The following is a 20,462-nucleotide window of genomic DNA, read 5'->3' on the forward strand; positions in this document are numbered from 1 at the left end:
CCGCGGTGACCCGTTACAAGAGAACCACAGGTTTAAAACCAGCTTCCCTTCCTCTTACTGGAAAGGTCCGCAGCCCATAACCTGAAAGCTGTTCGTGTTCTTGAATTCTGCTGAAATATATATATATATATATACTATATATATATATATATATATATATATAAATACATATATTGCAATTTTAATAATTTATACCAGGTTTATCATAGACTTTTCAATTATAATAATCTCTCTCTTTTAAATATAATAATTAAAAAAATCAACACGTTCATTAATTTGGTTCTGGGGTACACGTCTGCCCCCTGGTGGATATTCCGAATTACAAACTGCTAGATTCAAACCCAACCTCTGTGCAATCATACAAATTCAAACTGATTATAATTGGCAATTTATATTGTAATTAGGCTATTTTTAAAGCAACATATATAGAAAAATTAATATAACAATAAAAACCACGAATCAGTTATATAAAAACGCAGAAAGAAATAAACACACATAAACCGTAAAACACCGAGTTTTAGCTCTAGTTGTATATTATATATATTATATGCATATTATATATGTGATTCGGCTGTTTCCGACACTGCACTCGAAGAGAGCCGAGTGTGTCCGGAGCCGTTTCTCGGGAGCAGCCGATTGTGCTTCGGAGTCTCAAAGATGTCTGCGCCCGGTGCAATGTGACTCTGGCAGGAGCAGGGTTTCGTGCTGTGAAGTCTGTCAGAGAGCTAACCCGGTCGGTATATTCAATATCCGTTGCTAGAGATACGTTATCCAATCTAGTCGCGGTTGTATTTTGACTGTGAAAATAACGAATTGAATTTCTGATGTATTTATTGTTATTGTGTAAAGCAGCCATGCGCGTTTAATACCCAAGCTGTGCAAATGTAATCATGAATTTCATTTTTTTGTTTCAGCTTCAGCTTAGCAAGGGACACCATGGTTCGTCTGTGTAAGTGCCGAATCGCTATTTTGTCATGATTAATGGAATTACTGCACGGATGCAAAGAGACTGTCCTTTGCACGGAAGTTTGATTCATTCCTGATGTTACAACGAGTTTAAGGAGACCCCCCTGAGCCGGACCGCCGTGCACACTGGGGCTGATCAAGCTCGTAAGAACTGCACTGGGGAAACCTCTATGCGATGGGAATCTTATTTCTTCATTTAAATACGTTTATTCATAGTGTAGTGTGTAGCGATATGTCATGCAAACACACACGTCTTAATGCAATATTTGCATGGGTGGGGTGATATACTGCCGAAATTTACCCTTTGTCCTGGCCTTGTCTTAGCAACGTGTGCAAACACACGCCGTCGGAAATCACGTTGGAATCTCGCCGGACTTTCAAGTTCCCAGTCCAAGGGGGGGGGTGGGTGTGTAAGTGTAATGACAAAGGAGTCCGGTCTGTTCCTCTGTCAATATTTCAGTGCAGTGTTCTTTTTCCTCGTGTATTTAGTGCACTTTCCCATTGGTTGTAATTGCCGTCTCTTTCCCTTGTTTTCTTCCAGCCTCTTTGCTGCTGAAGCATTACCACGGAGGCCACGTTGTCATCAGGCTGGCCCTGGGCGGCTGCACCAACCGACCCTTCTACTGCATCGTAGCGGCTTACAACAAGAGAGCCAGAGACAGCAAGCACCTGGAGCAGCTGGGCTCCTTCGACCCGCTCCCCAACACCCACAACGAGAAGCTGGTCAGCCTGAACTTCGAGAGGATCAAGTACTGGATTGCCTGCGGGGCACATCCCACCAAACCCGTAGCAAAACTTTTAGGTAAATTTCCCCCGGCCCCCCAGCTCCCTGTTGCGCTACAGGGATGGAAATAAGACTCCTGTTCCACGCCAGCTTCCTCCGTTCCAGGTTTTACTACAAGCTTGAGAAGCCACAGCGGGCATGTGACAAGCTCAGGTGTGTCTTATTAAACTTGTAGTGAAACCATGACTGGATCAAACTGCTCTGCAGTGGGAGTCTTATTCCTATCCCCGGCTGTTTTAAATAGATGTTCAGGTGTGACCTCCTTGTTAAATAAATTATTAGCTTTAATAGCTCCTTGGGGGTTTTTTTTTTTTTTTTTTTTTTTTTTTTAATTATTTCCATAGAGTATCGTTGGTTTTTGCTACCTGCAGTGGTACAGGGCTGATGAAAGAAATGTCTCCCCTCTCCTCTCTCCAGGCCTGTCGGGGTTCTTCCCCCTGCACCCCATGACCGTGACCAAGGCGGAGCGATTGCATAAAACAGAGGCGCAGAAAGAGGCCCTCGGGGCTTCCGAAGAAGGGAGCGAGGAGACCAGCGAGAGCAAACCAGAGGCAGCTTAGCCCTGGACTGCAGATCCAAGACGCTTCACGTTTGGAACCTCAGGTCGAAGCAGAGTGCGTGGCGGAGGATTGAGAGGCTGGGTCCCCAGTACAGCACAGAAAGTGCCACCTCAGAGACTCCTATTGCAGAGCACTTTCACCCATTCCAGGTTTTAGTGAGTGCCACGTTAGCCACAGTGTGTAGGTAACAAGCACAGGAGTGACTTATTAAACACCAGGAATGGATCAAACTGCTGTGCAACAGGAGTCCGGAAACTGATTGAGTGGAGCAGGAACGATTTAACACAGTTGTGTGATGTAACTAAATGAAATGTGTTAAAATCCCAATTAATATCTTGCCCCGATTCCCATGCGACTGTCTCAATACATTGGATACACAACACAACCAGATCCCTCTGTCTGAGCAATGGGATTGCACCTGTAACGTGCTTCTGGACAGCGCTGTAAAGATTGAGACGTGCCCAATAAAAGATTTCAACTTGAATTCTTTCAGTTGTTAATGTTATTGGAAGGACGGATTGCATTTGCAAACAAGCATAGCTTTAAGATCGGTGCTTTCTGGCTGTGGCTTTTGTAACAGAACTGCCAGTAATACATCAATTATTGTCTTAATTATTAGAGATTTTTTTTTAAGTTACCAGAACAGTGTGAGGCTGTATGATGAAAAGATGATGTTTTGCACAGAGCTGTTCACGTGAACTCTGACGGTATTGAACGGTTTCCCCATTGAGGAGAACTGAAACGCTCCACGGCATTGCTCTCTTTCCTGTGAGGAAGCAGCCAGCTGCTTTCCTTACTGATTGACAGGCTTCGACAGCCAAAGACGCGGACGAGGTGAAGCGAGCCAGGATGCGAAACAGTAACGGACTGAAAACAAGGCAAACGGAGATCTTTCTTTAGCCTAGCTTGAGATGCCATGCTTTAAAATGAACACACAGGCTTGCTGGAACTTCTGCTTCTATCGAAATGAAAACGAGTAGAGAATAGACTTGCAGGACAGGCGAGGTTTACGAAAAGATCTAGTTTGGTGCAATCATTTGTACAGTGCTAAGATCACCTCGCTGGTGCTAGTTCTGAGGAAACAGAAATTTGTTTGCTGTAGCTAAGGCGTGATCCATAACATCTTGGGTCACAACGCTGACAGCCTCTGGAAATGACTCCACTCATTAGGAATGCATTGTTGGTTTACAACAGAATGACCCCTTTTATTGACCCAGGAAGCCAATATTAGATGCATTCTTACTCAGTTTGGTATAAAGGGTTTATTGTGCAAAACGACAACACCAATAAACACCTGAAACTGTCACGGTGACTTGCAAACAATTCCCTTTGTGAAAGGACAGAAGGCTTTCTGTGTTTCCCTGATGAAGAGTTCATGAAATCCTGGAGGGGATTGCAGTAGTGTAACTTCCTTGAGCAACAAAGTTACGCGGTTTGCACACTGGGTTCGAGAAAGCATTAGAAACACAGACTCCAGGTACCGCTGCATGTGAACGAGCTCGCCTCTCACAGCACACCCCTGACACGCGTCGCAGAATAGAGACAAGATGCATCTCGCTGGTGGAAGTCGGTTTTTAAGCAGGCCAGTTTTTAAGCAGCTCGTTGCAGGGTACATTTGAAGTAAAGCTGAAATTCAAGATTGTTTTGGGGGATTGATTTGTTCATGTCGTGAAACGTCACCCGCACCAAACAGTGTCCCCTTTCCTGGGCTTCAGACCCAACAGACAACAGATTGACGGTTCTATAGGAACGAGCCCAGGCTCTTGGCTGGCAGGTCACTCATTTCAATCTGTACTGGCCACTGTGGAGCACTGCACCTGGGATTCCCAGCTCGTATTCTTCCAGAACAGCGTTTCGATTCTTTATTAGTGTTTAATAAAGCAGTGGCTATTTAAAACAAACGAACAACCGCAATGCTGCTTAACGTTATGCACACATCTTATCGTCTCTCATTCTGGCTGTTTATTCATTGTAGATTTCCCATTTAAAGGCTATTAGCGATTACATTAATGCTTCTGTTATCGTGTTTATTCCACCTGCATGGATGGAAATGTGGGTGGCTTGATAACCTAATGTATTTTTATTTATTTATTTATTGCAGAAGGAGATTATATATACACACACATCTATATACATACCAGCTTATAGAAAAGATTAAGAAACGTTGCTCCGCTCCCTGTCTAAGGCCTAGACAAATTAAGTTCAAAACGGGAGAAAAGGAACATTCAATCTGCTATTAAGTTATTCGCAATATTTTTCCCTTCAAATGTCACTCATTTGAATGCTCTAACGTGGCCACGTCTGCATGAAACACAGGTGGGGTTTCTCTGCTGAAAACAGTAGGAGTTCATTAAAGACCGGTGCAAGCACTGTGGAAAAAATACCCCAGTGTGGGGTGCCTTTTTTTTTTTTTTTGGATGTTTTGTATTCAGTTTTAATCTCCCATTAAGAGTTCATGTTGACATGTACTGAAGCACTGTGCAAATAGTCAGATGATTAGCTGCATGGGTTATCAGGGAGTGTCCTGTGATATCATGCTTGCTTTTGTAAAATCATAAAGTGGCTTTGCACACAGAGAAAAGAAAAGAGCCTTTATGAGGCAGTGTTTTTATACACATGGAATCGACCAGATATGCAACCTTTGGAACTCGGGCTTCTCTTCACCCAGGCGCTGTAACAGCTTTCCAATACAATGCCAACCGATCAAAATCTTAACAGCCCACTTCTGAAATGTCTTATTCTGTTTTGCTTGGATGCTTGATAGAAATCAAAAGCAGGGGCCAAGCAGAGGATTTGCATTAATTTACAGTATCTGTTGGTCTGGGCTAGGATTTGAAACCAGAGGAATGGGAGATAGGATATAGAATAGGACCATTCGAGGTGGAGGCCAGCTGAGCAGTCTACCAGAACACTGATATACTACTCTTCAATAAAGATCTCTGATGTGGATCTGTCCACACACAAGGGGCTCGTGTCGAGGTTAAAGAAACTGACTAGAGCAGATTGTGTTATTACTAACAGCAACGGCAACTGTGTAGTTTTTGCATATATTGCTGATCACGAGTGCACTGTTTGAAGAAATCAACAAGGACAGCAGCAATGATTAGCCACTGACTCACTGTGTGACCTGAGCAAGTCACTCAACCTCCTTGTGCTCCGTCTTTCCGGTGAGATGTTGCTGTAAAAGTGACCCTGCAGCTGATGCACAGTTCACACACCCTAGACTCTGTAAGTCACCTTGGATGAAAACACCTGCTAAATAAACTAATAATAAAGGTTTGAGAACAGGGAGAGAAAAACTAAAAAAAAACAAAAAAAAAACTGTTGTAGCTTAAGACCGGTAGAATTTCACTGAAGCAAATGTTTGATGTTCCTGGCATCCAGCACCTGTCAAGCTATAAGAAGAATACAGCTGTCAACTCTGTGGTTTGTGTCGTTACAGAATCAACACAGGAAAGGTCATTGTTTCAACACTGGTGAGCCCTGTCGCAAAGCAAGGGAGCTCAAATCAGGTGACAGGTTAGCAGAGTCCAGCTAGCTCTTGTTTAAACACATTCCTGATTTTCATGTAGTGCTTAATAGCAGCCCCTGCCAGTAGCAGTCGTACACCTAATTCATCTTTTTTTTTGTCTGCCAGATCAATGTGAAGTGATCTATAATCTGCACCACGCCGCTCTCGCAGTGAAATGCAGGCTGGTAGCAGAAGTATCCAAAGCGTAGAAACCAGTGTGTGTCCATTTCTTTTTTTCAAATAAAGACTAAGCAAGACGTTATTAGTATGCAACAGATTACCCTCCATGCTATCCTTTAGCTTATTCACTTTGTGCCCACAGGCCAGCACAGGTACATCTCTGAAGTAACCAATTAACAACGTGCGTAAAACAGCCTAATCAGAACAAGATTGTCGACTATTTGTTGAGTGTATAACGTGCACAGCCTATGAATTCCATACCAGCTTTTGTCGGAAGCACATCCATGCGCATTTTACAAAATGCAGGTTTTATTTTGATCGAATAATCTCCAGTACAAAATGATAACGAATATGTTTTGTGCCAGAGGACAAAAAAAAAAAAAAAACATAAACCATTTCAAGCACGCAGCTGACAAACAGAGAGTGTAAAGAGTCGTTTATACTGAAAGCGGCATAAACAGTTAATCCGGGGAGATAACGTCTTACTGCTGGAGTGATGGCGTTTTAACAGGCATCATAATATACTCTGGCTCCGCATGAGAAAATAAAAAAACAGTGATAAGAATGTATTAATTTGATGCATTGTGAAGCACAGAGAGGTCTGGTAAAGCATAGGGAAGCATTGTAAAGCACAGAGAGGTCTGGTAAAGCACAGGGAAGCATTGTAAAGCACAGAGAGGTCTGGTAAAGCACAGGGAAGCATTGTAAAGCACAGAGAGGTCTGGTAAAGCATAGGGAAGCATTGTAAAGCACAGAGAGGTCTGGTAAAGCATAGGGAAGCATTGTAAAGCACAGAGAGGTCTGGTAAAGCATAGGGAAGCATTGTAAAGCACAGAGAGGTCTGGTAAAGCATAGGGAAGCATTGTAAAGCACAGAGAGGTCTGGTAAAGCACAGGGAAGCATTGTAAAGCACAGAGAGGTCTGGTAAAGCATAGGGAAGCATTGTAAAGCACAGAGAGGTCTGGTAAAGCACAGGGAAGCATTGTAAAGCACAGAGAGGTCTGGTAAAGCACAGGGAAGCATTGTAAAGCACAGAGAGGTCTGGTAAAGCATAGGGAAGCATTGTAAAGCACAGAGAGGTCTGGTAAAGCACAGGGAAGCATTGTAAAGCACAGAGGTCTGGTAAAGCATAGGGAAGCATTGTAAAGCACAGAGAGGTCTGGTAAAGCATAGGGAAGCATTGTAAAGCACAGAGAGGTCTGGTAAAGCATAGGGAAGCATTGTAAAGCACAGAGAGGTCTGGTAAAGCACAGGGAAGCATTGTAAAGCACAGAGAGGTCTGGTAAAGCACAGGGAAGCATTGTAAAGCACAGAGAGGTCTGGTAAAGCACAGGGAAGCATTGTAAAGCACAGAGAGGTCTGGTAAAGCACAGGGAAGCATTGTAAAGCACAGAGAGGTCTGGTAAAGCACAGGGAAGCATTGTAAAGCACAGAGAGGTCTGGTAAAGCATAGGGAAGCATTGTAAAGCACAGAGAGGTCTGGTAAAGCATAGGGAAGCATTGTAAAGCACAGAGAGGTCTGGTAAAGCATAGGGAAGCATTGTAAAGCACAGAGAGGTCTGCTAAAGCACAGGGAAGCATTGTAAAGCACAGAGAGGTCTGGTAAAGCATAGGGAAGCATTGTAAAGCACAGAGAGGTCTGGTAAAGCACAGGGAAGCATTGTAAAGCACAGAGAGGTCTGGTAAAGCACAGGGAAGCATTGTAAAGCACAGAGAGGTCTGGTAAAGCACAGGGAAGCATTGTAAAGCACAGAGAGGTCTGGTAAAGCACAGGGAAGCATTGTAAAGCACAGAGAGGTCTGGTAAAGCACAGGGAAGCATTGTAAAGCACAGAGAGGTCTGGTAAAGCACAGGGAAGCATTGTAAAGCACAGAGAGGTCTGGTAAAACACAGGGAAGCATTGTAAAGCACAGAGAGGTCTGGTAAAGCACAGGGAAGCATTGTAAAGCACAGGGAAGCATTGTAAAGCACAGAGAGGTCTGGTAAAGCACAGGGAAGCATTGTAAAGCACAGAGAGGTCTGGTAAAGCATAGGGAAGCATTGTAAAGCACAGAGAGGGAAGGTAAAGCACATTAAAAACATGGCAAGCATGGTAAAGGCATTGTATATGTAGGGGAGACTGCTGAATTACTGTGGTAAACGTGTGTTCACTTTCAACAGGGACTATAAATGGTTTATAGATGTTAGAACTAGCAGATAGGTCAATAAAACAAACCACTGGTCACTGATGTTAGGGCAATGAGTGGCACAACTTATCAACCTCTGGGTACACTTCAAGCGCATTACTGAAATAGACTGAATCCTATTCTCCTACCCTGCTAAAAAATATCATAGTGTGTTTTAAAATGAAGAGCCTGCCTCTTAAATGCATTGTTTCCAAGAGGCTGTGTTTGTTTGTTTTACAGTTTTGGAGACACGTCGGAGGTTACATATAAACCTCAAACTCCGCGGCGATGGGAACAGTTGTTTACCTTGGTTTCATAATGCTTTGTATGAATACAGAACACACAGTTCCGTCTATATAGATTGTTTTACTAAAATGAAGACACGCCGATCCCTGGCGTTTCATGGTGACAAGCACACAATCTAAACAGGGACTACAGTGTCACATTGAAAAGCAGAGGTATGGAAAATCATATTAAACACGACAAACCAGGGTAAACTAACTTCGATGCGCAGTATAACCATGTAAAGGGCATGAGAAAAACTACAAAAAACAAATTAAGTCATTATAAGGGCGCAGTCCAATATAATTATTTCATTTTTTTACACGGCTGCCGTTACCTTCTTTGGCGACATTGTTGAAAAGTTGCCTGCATTGAACACTATCCCTTATCAACTGAATCGAATTACTCGCCGCGAGTCAAAGTTGTGTAAATAAGTTATTTAAAAAAAAAAAAAAAAAAACCCCATTCACTCTAATTTAACCAATTAGCCACAGGGTCTGCAAAGCGAGAATTTATTTATGGATTCAGAGTGTAACAGGCTTACATTGCTGACAGTGACCACATCCTGGACTATCCGGAGCTAAGACAAAAGGGAACTATTTCTGGTTCCATTGCAACTTTATTTATTTTCCTGATTTGCCTCCAAGTCAGTCCAATAGCAGAGGTGTGTCTGCCTGGCATAGCAGACAAGTTAAACCAGCCTAGCGCCGAAGCAGCTGTGCCAATTCCATGCCTAGGGGTGGGTCAAAGCGCCAATCTATGTTATACTGCCCTGAAGTTTAAAAGCTGACGATATGCGTGTCCGTGTTTAATGGTACAGATTAGTTAAGAATGTTTGTTTATCGTTGCAATCGCGGCAGTATCAGACTGAGGAATCTGTAAAGCGCCGCTTATCTTCTTTTTGTGTTTCAATCCACGTACCTTAAGAAATGACACTGATGCGGAGATCAAAGCTTGTGACGTTCCTCGCACACCATGACTCTCAAACTTAAAATATTAACACAGCAACTAGTGTAATCGCAAGAGGAAACTCACAAACCCGCTTTAAAAGTGTTTGTAGCTTAGTCCTAATGCAAAAAGAAATAAACAAACAAATAAATACATCTACAGCTTCACGCCGCTTGAGTAGGGCTGGTGGCTCCATTCTTGCGTGGATAATAACAAGAAAAGACACACTGATTCAGTCAGACATTGTGTCCGTCGGGAGTTGACCCTCCCAGCCCCGGTCTTTGTTTCATCTAAATTGTTTAATTAACCCAATTAACCCTCCATTCAAAGTCGTTGTCTAATTGCAACTGTTAACCCTGGTGTGGCCGGTCCCTCCAGGAGCGACAGGACCGCATTGTGTTCTGTTTGCTGACCCAATCAAAGCGCCGCGTTCATTTTTATAAATCCTTAAAGCAGGTTACCATAGTAATAGCGACATTTAATAAACCACAATGAAATCATGGGAACCACATGGGAAAACTGTAACAATATTGTGCAGAAGTATTGGAGCGGTCTCGGTTCCCGCAGGCAGGCGCATCACACAGGCAGAGGGCGGGCTCGAACCCGGGTCCTCTCGCACTGAAGCATAGCGCCGATACCGCTGTATAGGGCTTAGGTCTTTGTATGTGATTACGTCACCTACCAGCCCTACTGCTGCCTTCCCCTTGCACGTTACAGTATAATAATAATAATAATAATAATAATAATAATAATAATAATAATAATAATAATAATAAATAATAATTATTATTATTATTATTATTAATAGGGTAATCGTGTTTTAATCCGCCTGTAGTGTTCACATTGTAAGAGTCATCTTATCAAAGCTCGGACAGGTGCTGGGCTCGCAACCTTGGAAGCCGCACCTCACTGAATCTCCTTCGGTCTTTCAAGAAAGGCGGGTTCCTGCGGAGAGGTGATCTTCCCTTAGCACTGGCTTTGCCTCTGATCAGGTTATAGTCATACGCACCCCGCCACTCCACCTCGATCCATCAAATCTGAATGTATGTTTGCTGAAACAGTTGCGGGTGCTCTATTTTTAAACTGTTCTTTTGAATTATGTTAGATTACTTTTTTTATACGTCTGTTGATTTTAAGAGGTGAGTCATGAGTCAAGACATGGCGCTTTGTATCAACCCAGATCAGATTGTATCCGATAACGCCGCCATGCCCTGCCACTAGATTAGTCTCAGCCTTCACAAAACCTTACATTTACTGCGTATCATTGCTTAAAGCAAAACAAAAACACTCAGCACCCAAACATAGGGCATTTTCACAAAACTTAAACTTTAAAAACTCATGAGCCCATGCGAGGAATTGTTAAGAAGCCAACGATAGGTTTGAGCAGTATGCGGAGTGTATATCTTTAACAAAACAAACTTTGGAAGAACAGGGTAGCTTTGTAAATAGTGCTTAATATTGCAATGCCCGTTGATAAACAGCTCTGGCCAAACGTTTTGCATCACCCTCTAGAATGAACTCATTTTGCTTCATAGAGTCGAATGCAACCTGTTGAATAATGTAATGTTGACAAATTGAATCACACACCGCTTTGTAGTTTGCCAGATTTCACAAAAGCATGACAATTTAGAAAATGTGACATTTCAAACAACAAGAAATATTGTACTGCAATCATGGCTTCCGGTAGACATTTGAGATATCATTTTGCAGTTTCTTTGAATACATAATGCTGTTAAATATTTAAATTATGTTAATTTTTTTAATTATGTCTCAGTCCTAACATGTGATGCGAAACTTCTCAAACACAAATTGCCCAAAAAAACTACATTCCCAGCAGATTGCAAAAACGTTCCTCCATCCTGGCCTTCCTCCAATAACTCAAGATATGGGAAAACTCAAGATAATCGCGGAGGGTCAAACAAACTCCCCATGTACACAGAAAACTGCGAAGCAAGAACTACAAATATTGAAATACTCAAGCAATGATAATTAATCAAGGGAACGCGCAATCGCAGAAACGAACGCAGCATATAGTAATGCGTAAGCATTCTTCAATCTTACTTCTGCCCCAGTAGAACAGCAGGTCCACCTGAGTTTACAGGCGTGTTTACTGCTTTAGTGAGGTTATACGAACACCATCTATACACCCATGTGTTATAACTTTATAAAAACCGAACCAGTGATTCACCAAGACTTTGACCCAATTCGCCATTAAATAAACAGCATATAAAATATGGATCTTGCGAAATATATTGCACACCTGTTCAAATGCATTTAGCAAAAATGATTAACAATATAAAAGGACTTTAGTGGCAACCAATAGAATGCACAACAAATAGAGCAAGCTAATAAAAAGACGCTGTGTTTCAGAGCTCGCTCATAACCAGCCTTCAAGAACTGAGCACAACACCAGTGCAAATTATTATTATTATTATTATTATTATTATTATTATTATTATTATTATTATTATTGTTAGTAGTAGTAGTATTAAACCAGGGAGACTTACAGTATACAACAAATACATATCAAGAATCACAGTACAATTAAGAGCAAGATACGAAATACAATGACTTCAAATACAGAAAATATTGCACATGCTACGCTGGGACCACGAACACGACGCTGCAAACAGTGCAGCCTGTTTCGCGTCTGCATTGCGAATAGGAAGAACTTACGAAGCGCTGAACGGCTTTTAACCGTCAAGGAGACTATCCCATAGTCAGATGAAATCAGGAGTCGCATACGAAAATCAATTTTAAAAGAAAAAAAGTAAAGCTGATCACAGGACCACTTTTAAAGACTCCAAATGCCTTCAGTTCTGAATGTCAAGCAGAGAATCTTGTGCTTAACCGACCTTAATTCCAGAAACTGTGATTAAATAATACAAAACAGCAAACAAACGCAAAGCGACCACACAGCAACTAGTGCGGTGCGCAATAGCGCGTAGAGACCTGGTTACCTTCTTGAATGTTGATTGAAATAAGTTTACAAAACAGCTGCATTATTGCAACCACACAAAGAACCCTTACAAACGTGCCTCACAGCAAAAGCACAGTGAAAGCATGGTAGAGTGTAGCCAGCATCGCACAGCACAGAGAGGTATATGCTACAACATGGCAAACCAGGGTATTTTATGAAGAATGCCCTAACCGTGGGGCAAACATGATAAAACTGTGAACACAAGCATGGTTAAACATCTGAGCAGCTTGCATGCTTGTTGCACTAATGCTTGAAACAAACAAATCCATTGTAGTACCAGGAACCCTTTTTTGCCATGCATTGTTAACCAATATAACATTTCCTAAAATCTGTTTGACGAGTAACCCAGTTTTTAATTCTAGAAGCAACTAAGAATTGAGTGACACGTTTGTGAATAATGACTGGGGTTCTAGAGTTAAGACGTGTATGGAGGTTTTGTTATTTTGCAACAAGGGTTGCATGATATACACCTGGTAGGTTTGCATAAGGTGTGCCAGGTAGATACAAAGAGAATGGGTCGGTCCTTAGAACAGCTCATTCTCTAAGCTTCTGCTGACGCAGGAGATGTTTGAAGGCATGATGAATGCCACTCTTGGAACCAACAATTTCTTCAAATCAAAAAGCCTTCAGGCTATGTAGGATAGGCTACACCAAGGACTCAAAAGACACCTGCTCCGAGGATATCTCAGAATAGCTCAAACAGAATCCAAGACTGGAAAAACTTATTTCAAAGGATTTTTTTTGTGTGGAAACAACTGTTAATATATTTTAACAGCATCTTTAAAAAACCAAAAACTGTAATAGTGACTCCAGTTTTAAATGCAGAGGATTACAGTTTAAGAAACGCTGAATTAAAATGAAGAGACTCCGTTGGCAAATTCAAGCACATTGGTCCCTCATATTATACAGCCTGTTTTTCATTATTATAACAAAGACCAAAAGTGCAGGTAAATGTTGATGTCTTGTATTTTCCTCTGTGTCTGACTGTGGTTAAGGATTTCTAAGTGTTAAGTAAACCCACTTGGCCTTGGCTTGTTGGGAATAGCATAACATGTATTTGTTAGCTTGTGAAAGACAAATAATTGTTAATAATTGCAACAGGGCATAAGCCCCTACATGTAAATAGTGTGTGTTGGGGAATGTAAGGGAGACAGGGACAGATTTAACCCCATCCCTGCCAACCTTACATTTCCACACACACACACGCTATTTACAGGGCTTGTTGCAATAATCAACACACATGCAGCACATGCTATCCATTAACTGGATACTCTGTAAACAGCTAATTATTAAATCTTAAAGTCTTAAAAAGAATTTCCATTGAAGTGAATAGATTTTAAAATAAATGCTACATGTTCATTTTATGTGCATGCTTGCAAAAACACTATTACAGAATTAAAATAAATATGCAACTGCTATAGTGCCCATAAGAAATGGCACCCTTATTTTAACATTATTTATTTTTTAATTATTATTATTTAACATGGTATAGCTAATATACAAATTACTGATGGTTAACTACACTGTGAATATATTTCACATACCGTAGGTTTGTGACATCTCTGTTGGCTGAAAAGGATTCCTGATCATGCATCTGCGATAAAAGTACAAGTAAAATACATTTCAAATAATGAAACTGGCTATTTAAATGTGGCTTTCCCAGGGTATTAGATGACAGGTTTGTATTACAGCACTGTAATTCCATCTCAGGAAACTAAAGGGAAGAGACCACGTCCCCTTGGTGGAAACTCAGCATTATACAAAACGTTTTTTTAAGACAGACCAGACAGACGCGCAGAGGGGGGTAAAATATTTTTCGATGGTTTAAATATTATTTAGACTCAGCTTTTTAGATCAATGGGTGATGTTGAACTGAATGGAGTTATATTGAAATTTTATATTTGCTTTTAGTATTGGAAATTGTTTACCCAGGTTAAGATCAATATTTCTTATCTCTTTTTACCTTCATCTTATTGAGATCATTTCACTTGCACAGCTATACTTGTGTTGAATGGCACTGCAGCACAACAGAACTATATTATAGCAATTTGTCCTTCCTTTTAGTTTGCACGAGATACTCAAAAGGTTTATTACAACTGTGCTTAAGCTCAATTTCAACTGATTACAGCTGCGTTTGTGATTCGGTTTCTAATGCTGTTTTGTTGTCTGTACATAACAGTAACTACTCAACAATCAAGTAAAATGTCACAAGGGATTAGGTTGCTTGGTGGGCTATCTCAATTAAGTTTTACTTGGCAAATAAAACTATCTTTAGGTGCTTTGATTGTAGATCAGAATACAGGTGAGATTACATTTCAATACCAAATTAAATCAGCCCTATGAGAGACGGATAAGTTACACTAAAAAGCCTCTGACAGATTGCACAAGGTTTTGTTTCTAGCTGTAGGCAAATATAAGATAAGATTACCATATGACTCCATGTACACTAGGGCAGTGTGGGCTAGTTCAGGCTTTTCGGCTCACACCCCAATGCATTCTGGTAAGTGTAGTCCTGTTGTGAAAGCTGGCCGAGACAGATAACATGTACCAGAATGTATTGCGATTGAGTTGAAAAGCCTGAACTATCTCAAAGTGTTCCAGTGTACATGGAGTCATGTGGTAACTCTAGTAACAGACACAGGTTTGTTTTGAACTGTAAGAAGAAGGAAATGGGCATTAAAGACTATCTGATGGAGTGAGGGGTTCTCTTTGGTTTTATAATAAAGGTGCAGAATGCATTTACACGGGTGGCTATCGTTCCATTGTAAACCGAGACATTGATCCAGCCACGTCCGTAAATACTTCATTGAACTGCTATGCTCAGTTAAGAAATTACAATCCCTGGTTGGAGCAAGGTGCTGCGCTGCTCAATTCAGTAAATCAAGGACATGCCTGGTAAAAGACCTTACACTGGAATTCATTGAAAGAGCTTCACTGGTACCAGTGATCTACGAGGTTCACTCTCGATAACTCTGCTACCACCTATTGAGTAGTTTGAGTACTGCACCACGAGCATAAAAGTGAAATACGTACTGTAGGCTTCTGCTTAACACAACTGGAAATGAATTAATTTGCACTGCACATAGTTGTATGCATCAGTAATGAAAAAGGACCTGAACTGATGTGGCAGGTGCAGTTGCCTTAAGATCAATGTAACTCGAGATCCATTAACAGAGGGCAGACGCACTGCTCTATGTGAGCCTGCTCAGAGCCAGCTAAATCCTTTACATGTTATTGATAAATATAGGCAAGTTTAAATATTACAAATATTTTTGGGGTAACAATGTATCCTCTGGTTGATGCCTTGAACTAATCAAAAAGATATTAAAATCATAGAGAGTCACAAATCAAAAGATGAGTTCAGGAATTTGGAAAATGTATTTAACTACATTTCATGAATCAATTAATCAATCCTCAAGTCTGGGCTGACCCAGCATGCTCTTCTTATTCCCATTATAGTAGCACTAACTCAAATATGATTCTTCCTTTGTCAAAGAATGTGTTTCAGACGAATATGCAGGCAAGAGTTCGGTAACCGAAAGCCCTTCAGCTATGCCCTCTACACGTGGTGCTACCAGTCCGGATGGGAGTTCTACACCACATTCCACTGCAGAAACGTCATCCCCTGAATCAAATGCAACATCCTTTACAACACCTGAACCTCACTCAAACACAACTTTGGAAGCTTCATCACCTTCACACTTCACAACCCTTCCAGTCACAGAAAGCCCTATCAGCTACCAGTCCAGAAGGGAGTTCTACACCACATTCCACTGCAGAAACGTCACTGAATCGTGGTGTGCTACCAGTCCAGAAGGGAGATCTACACCACATTCGACTGCAGAAACGTCATCCTCTGAATCAAATGCAACATCCTTTACAACACCTGAACCTCACTCAAACACAACTTTGGAAGCTTCAACACCTTCAAACTTCACAACCCTTCCAGTCACCGAAAGCACTACAGCTATGCCCTCCACACGTGGTGCTACCAGTCCAGAAGGGATTTCTACACCACATTCCACTGCAGAAACGTCATCCTCTGAATCAAATGCAACATCCTTTACAACACCTGAACCTCACTCAAACACAACTTTGGAAGCTTCAACACCTTCAAACTTCACAACCCTTCCAGTCACCGAAAGCCCTTCAGCTATGCCCTCCACACGTGGTGCTACCAGTCCAGAAGGGATTTCTACACCACATTCCACTGCAGAAACGTCATCCTCTGAATCAAATGCAACATCCTTTACAACACCTGAACCTCACTCAAACACAACTTTGGAAGCTTCAACACCTTCAAACTTCACAACCCTTCCAGTCACCGAAAGCCCTTCAGCTATGCCTTCCACACGTGGTGCTACCAGTCCAGAAGGGAGTTCTACACCACATTCCACTGCAGAAACGTCATCCTCTGAATCAAATGCAACATCCTTTACAACACCTGAACCTCACTCAAACACAACTTTGGAAGCTTCAACACCTTCAAACTTCACAACCCTTCCAGTCACCGAAAGCCCTTCAGCTATGCCTTCCACACGTGGTGCTACCAGTCCAGAAGGGAGTTCTACACCACATTCCACTGCAGAAACGTCATCCTCTGAATCAAATGCAACATCCTTTACAACACCTGAACCTCACTCAAACACAACTTTGGAAGCTTCAACACCTTCAAACTTCACAACCCTTCCAGTCACCGAAAGCCCTTCAGCTATGCCCTCCACACGTGGTGCTACCAGTCCAGAAGGGATTTCTACACCACATTCCACTGCAGAAACGTCATCCTCTGAATCAAATGCAACATCCTTTACAACACCTGAACCTCACTCAAACACAACTTTGGAAGCTTCAACACCTTCAAACTTCACAACCCTTCCAGTCACCGAAAGCCCTTCAGCTATGCCTTCCACACGTGGTGCTACCAGTCCAGAAGGGAGTTCTACACCACATTCCACTGCAGAAACGTCATCCTCTGAATCAAATGCAACATCCTTTACAACACCTGAACCTCACTCAAACACAACTTTGGAAGCTTCAACACCTTCAAACTTCACAACCCTTCCAGTCACCGAAAGCCCTTCAGCTATACCCTCCACACGTGGTCCTACCAGTCCAGAAGGGATTTCTACACCACATTCCACTGCAGAAACGTCATCCTCTGAATCAAATGCAACATCCTTTACAACACCTGAACCTCACTCAAACACAACTTTGGAAGCTTCAACACCTTCAAACTTCACAACCCTTCCAGTCACCGAAAGCCCTTCAGCTATGCCCTCCACACGTGGTGCTACCAGTCCAGAAGGGAGTTCTACACCACATTCCACTGCAGAAACGTCATCCTCTGAATCAAATGCAACATCCTTTACAACACCTGAACCTCACTCAAACACAACTTTGGAAGCTTCAACACCTTCAAACTTCACAACCCTTCCAGTCACCGAAAGCCCTTCAGCTATACCCTCCACACGTGGTCCTACCAGTCCAGAAGGGATTTCTACACCACATTCCACTGCAGAAACGTCATCCTCTGAATCAAATGCAACATCCTTTACAACACCTGAACCTCACTCAAACACAACTTTGGAAGCTTCAACACCTTCAAACTTCACAACCCTTCCAGTCACCGAAAGCCCTTCAGCTATGCCCTCCACACGTGGTGCTACCAGTCCAGAAGGGAGTTCTACACCACATTCCACTGCAGAAACGTCATCCTCTGAATCAAATGCAACATCCTTTACAACACCTGAACCTCACTCAAACACAACTTTGGAAGCTTCAACACCTTCAAACTTCACAACCCTTCCAGTCACCGAAAGCCCTTCAGCTATGCCCTCCACACGTGGTGCTACCAGTCCAGAAGGGAGTTCTACACCACATTCCACTGCAGAAACGTCATCCTCTGAATCAAAGGCAACATCCTTTACAACACCTGAACCTCACTCAAACACAACTTTGGAACTTCAACACCTTCAACTTCAAACACAAGCCCTTTGAGTTCTACACCACATTCCACTGCAGAAACGTCAACAACACCTGAACCTCACTCTTCAACAGCTTCAACACCTTCAAACTTCACAACCCTTCCAGTCACCGAAAGCCCTTCAGCTATGCCTTCCACACGTGGTGCTACCAGTCCAGAAGGGAGTTCTACACCACATTCCACTGCAGAAACGTCATCCTCTGAATCAAATGCAACATCCTTTACAACACCTGAACCTCACTCAAACACAACTTTGGAAGCTTCAACACCTTCAAACTTCACAACCCTTCCAGTCACCGAAAGCCCTTCAGCTATGCCCTCCACACGTGGTGCTACCAGTCCAGAAGGGAGTTCTACACCACATTCCACTGCAGAAACGTCATCCTCTGAATCAAATGCAACATCCTTTACAACACCTGAACCTCACTCAAACACAACTTTGGAAGCTTCAACACCTTCAAACTTCACAACCCTTCCAGTCACCGAAAGCCCTTCAGCTATGCCCTCTACACGTGGTGCTACCAGTCCAGAAGGGATTTCTACACCACATTCCACTGCAGAAACGTCATCCCCTGAATCAAATGCAACATCCTTTACAACACCTGAACCTCACTCAAACACAACTTTGGAAGCTTCAACACCTTCAAACTTCACAACCCTTCCAGTCACCGAAAGCCCTTCAGCTACACCCTCCACACGTGGTGCTACCAGTCCAGAAGGGAGTTCTACACCACATTCCACTGCAGAAACGTCATCCTCTGAATCAAATGCAACATCCTTTACAACACCTGAACCTCACTCAAACACAACTTTGGAAGCTTCAACACCTTCAAACTTCACAACCCTTCCAGTCACCGAAAGCCCTTCAGCTATGCCCTCCACACGTGGTGCTACCAGTCCAGAAGGGAGTTCTACACCACATTCCACTGCAGAAACGTCATCCTCTGAATCAAATGCAACATCCTTTACAACACCTGAACCTCACTCAAACACAACTTTGGAAGCTTCAACACCTTCAAACTTCACAACCCTTCCAGTCACCGAAAGCCCTTCAGCTATGCCCTCCACACGTGGTGCTACCAGTCCAGAAGGGAGTTCTACACCACATTCCACTGCAGAAACGTCATCCTCTGAATCAAATGCAACATCCTTTACAACACCTGAACCTCACTCAAACACAACTTTGGAAGCTTCAACACCTTCAAACTTCACAACCCTTCCAGTCACCGAAAGCCCTTCAGCTATACCCTCCACACGTGGTGCTACCAGTCCAGAAGGACCACATTCCACTGCAGAAACGTCATCCTCTGAATCAAATGCAACATCCTTTACAACACCTGAACCTCACTCAAACACAACTTTGGAAGCTTCAACACCTTCAAACTTCACAACCCTTCCAGTCACCGAAAGCCCTTCAGCTATGCCCTCCACACGTGGTGCTACCAGTCCAGAAGGGAGTTCTACACCACATTCCACTGCAGAAACGTCATCCTCTGAATCAAATGCAACATCCTTTACAACACCTGAACCTCACTCAAACACAACTTTGGAAGCTTCAACACCTTCAAACTTCACAACCCTTCCAGTCACCGAAAGCCCTTCAGCTATGCCCTCCACACGTGGTGCTACCAGTCCAGAAGGGAGTTCTACACCACATTCCACTGCAGAAACGTCATCCCCTGAATCAAATGCAACATCCTTTACAACACCTGAACCTCACTCAAACACAACTTTGGAAGCTTCAACACCTTCAAACTTCACAACCCTTCCAGTCACCGAAAGCCCTTCAGCTATGCCTTCCACACGTGGTGCTACCAGTCCAGAAGGGAGTTCTACACCACATTCCACTGCAGAAACGTCATCCTCTGAATCAAATGCAACATCCTTTACAACACCTGAACCTCACTCAAACACAACTTTGGAAGCTTCAACACCTTCAAACTTCACAACCCTTCCAGTCACCGAAAGCCCATCAGCTATGCCTTCCACACGTGGTGCTACCAGTCCAGAAGGGAGTTCTACACCACATTCCACTGCAGAAACGTCATCCCCTCTGAATCAAATGCAACATCCTTTACAACACCTGAACCTCACTCAAACACA

The 20,462-nt window shown here is 42.6% G+C and overlaps 1 protein-coding gene across 1 annotated transcript; it reads left to right on the forward strand.

The window, feature by feature from the left end:
- Nucleotides 1-623: 623 nt before the first annotated feature.
- Nucleotides 624-2,469, forward strand: LOC121329274 (28S ribosomal protein S16, mitochondrial-like). The gene is made up of 4 exons (XM_041274806.1): nucleotides 624-733; nucleotides 915-949; nucleotides 1,508-1,768; nucleotides 2,168-2,469. The coding sequence occupies exons 2-4, from the start codon at nucleotides 937-939 to the stop codon at nucleotides 2,308-2,310; spliced, it is 417 nt and encodes a 138-aa protein (XP_041130740.1). The 5' UTR covers nucleotides 624-733; nucleotides 915-936; the 3' UTR covers nucleotides 2,311-2,469.
- Nucleotides 2,470-20,462: the final 17,993 nt, after the last annotated feature.

Source organism: Polyodon spathula, chromosome 16, assembly GCF_017654505.1.
Source record: "Polyodon spathula isolate WHYD16114869_AA chromosome 16, ASM1765450v1, whole genome shotgun sequence".
NCBI lineage: Eukaryota > Metazoa > Chordata > Actinopteri > Acipenseriformes > Polyodontidae > Polyodon > Polyodon spathula.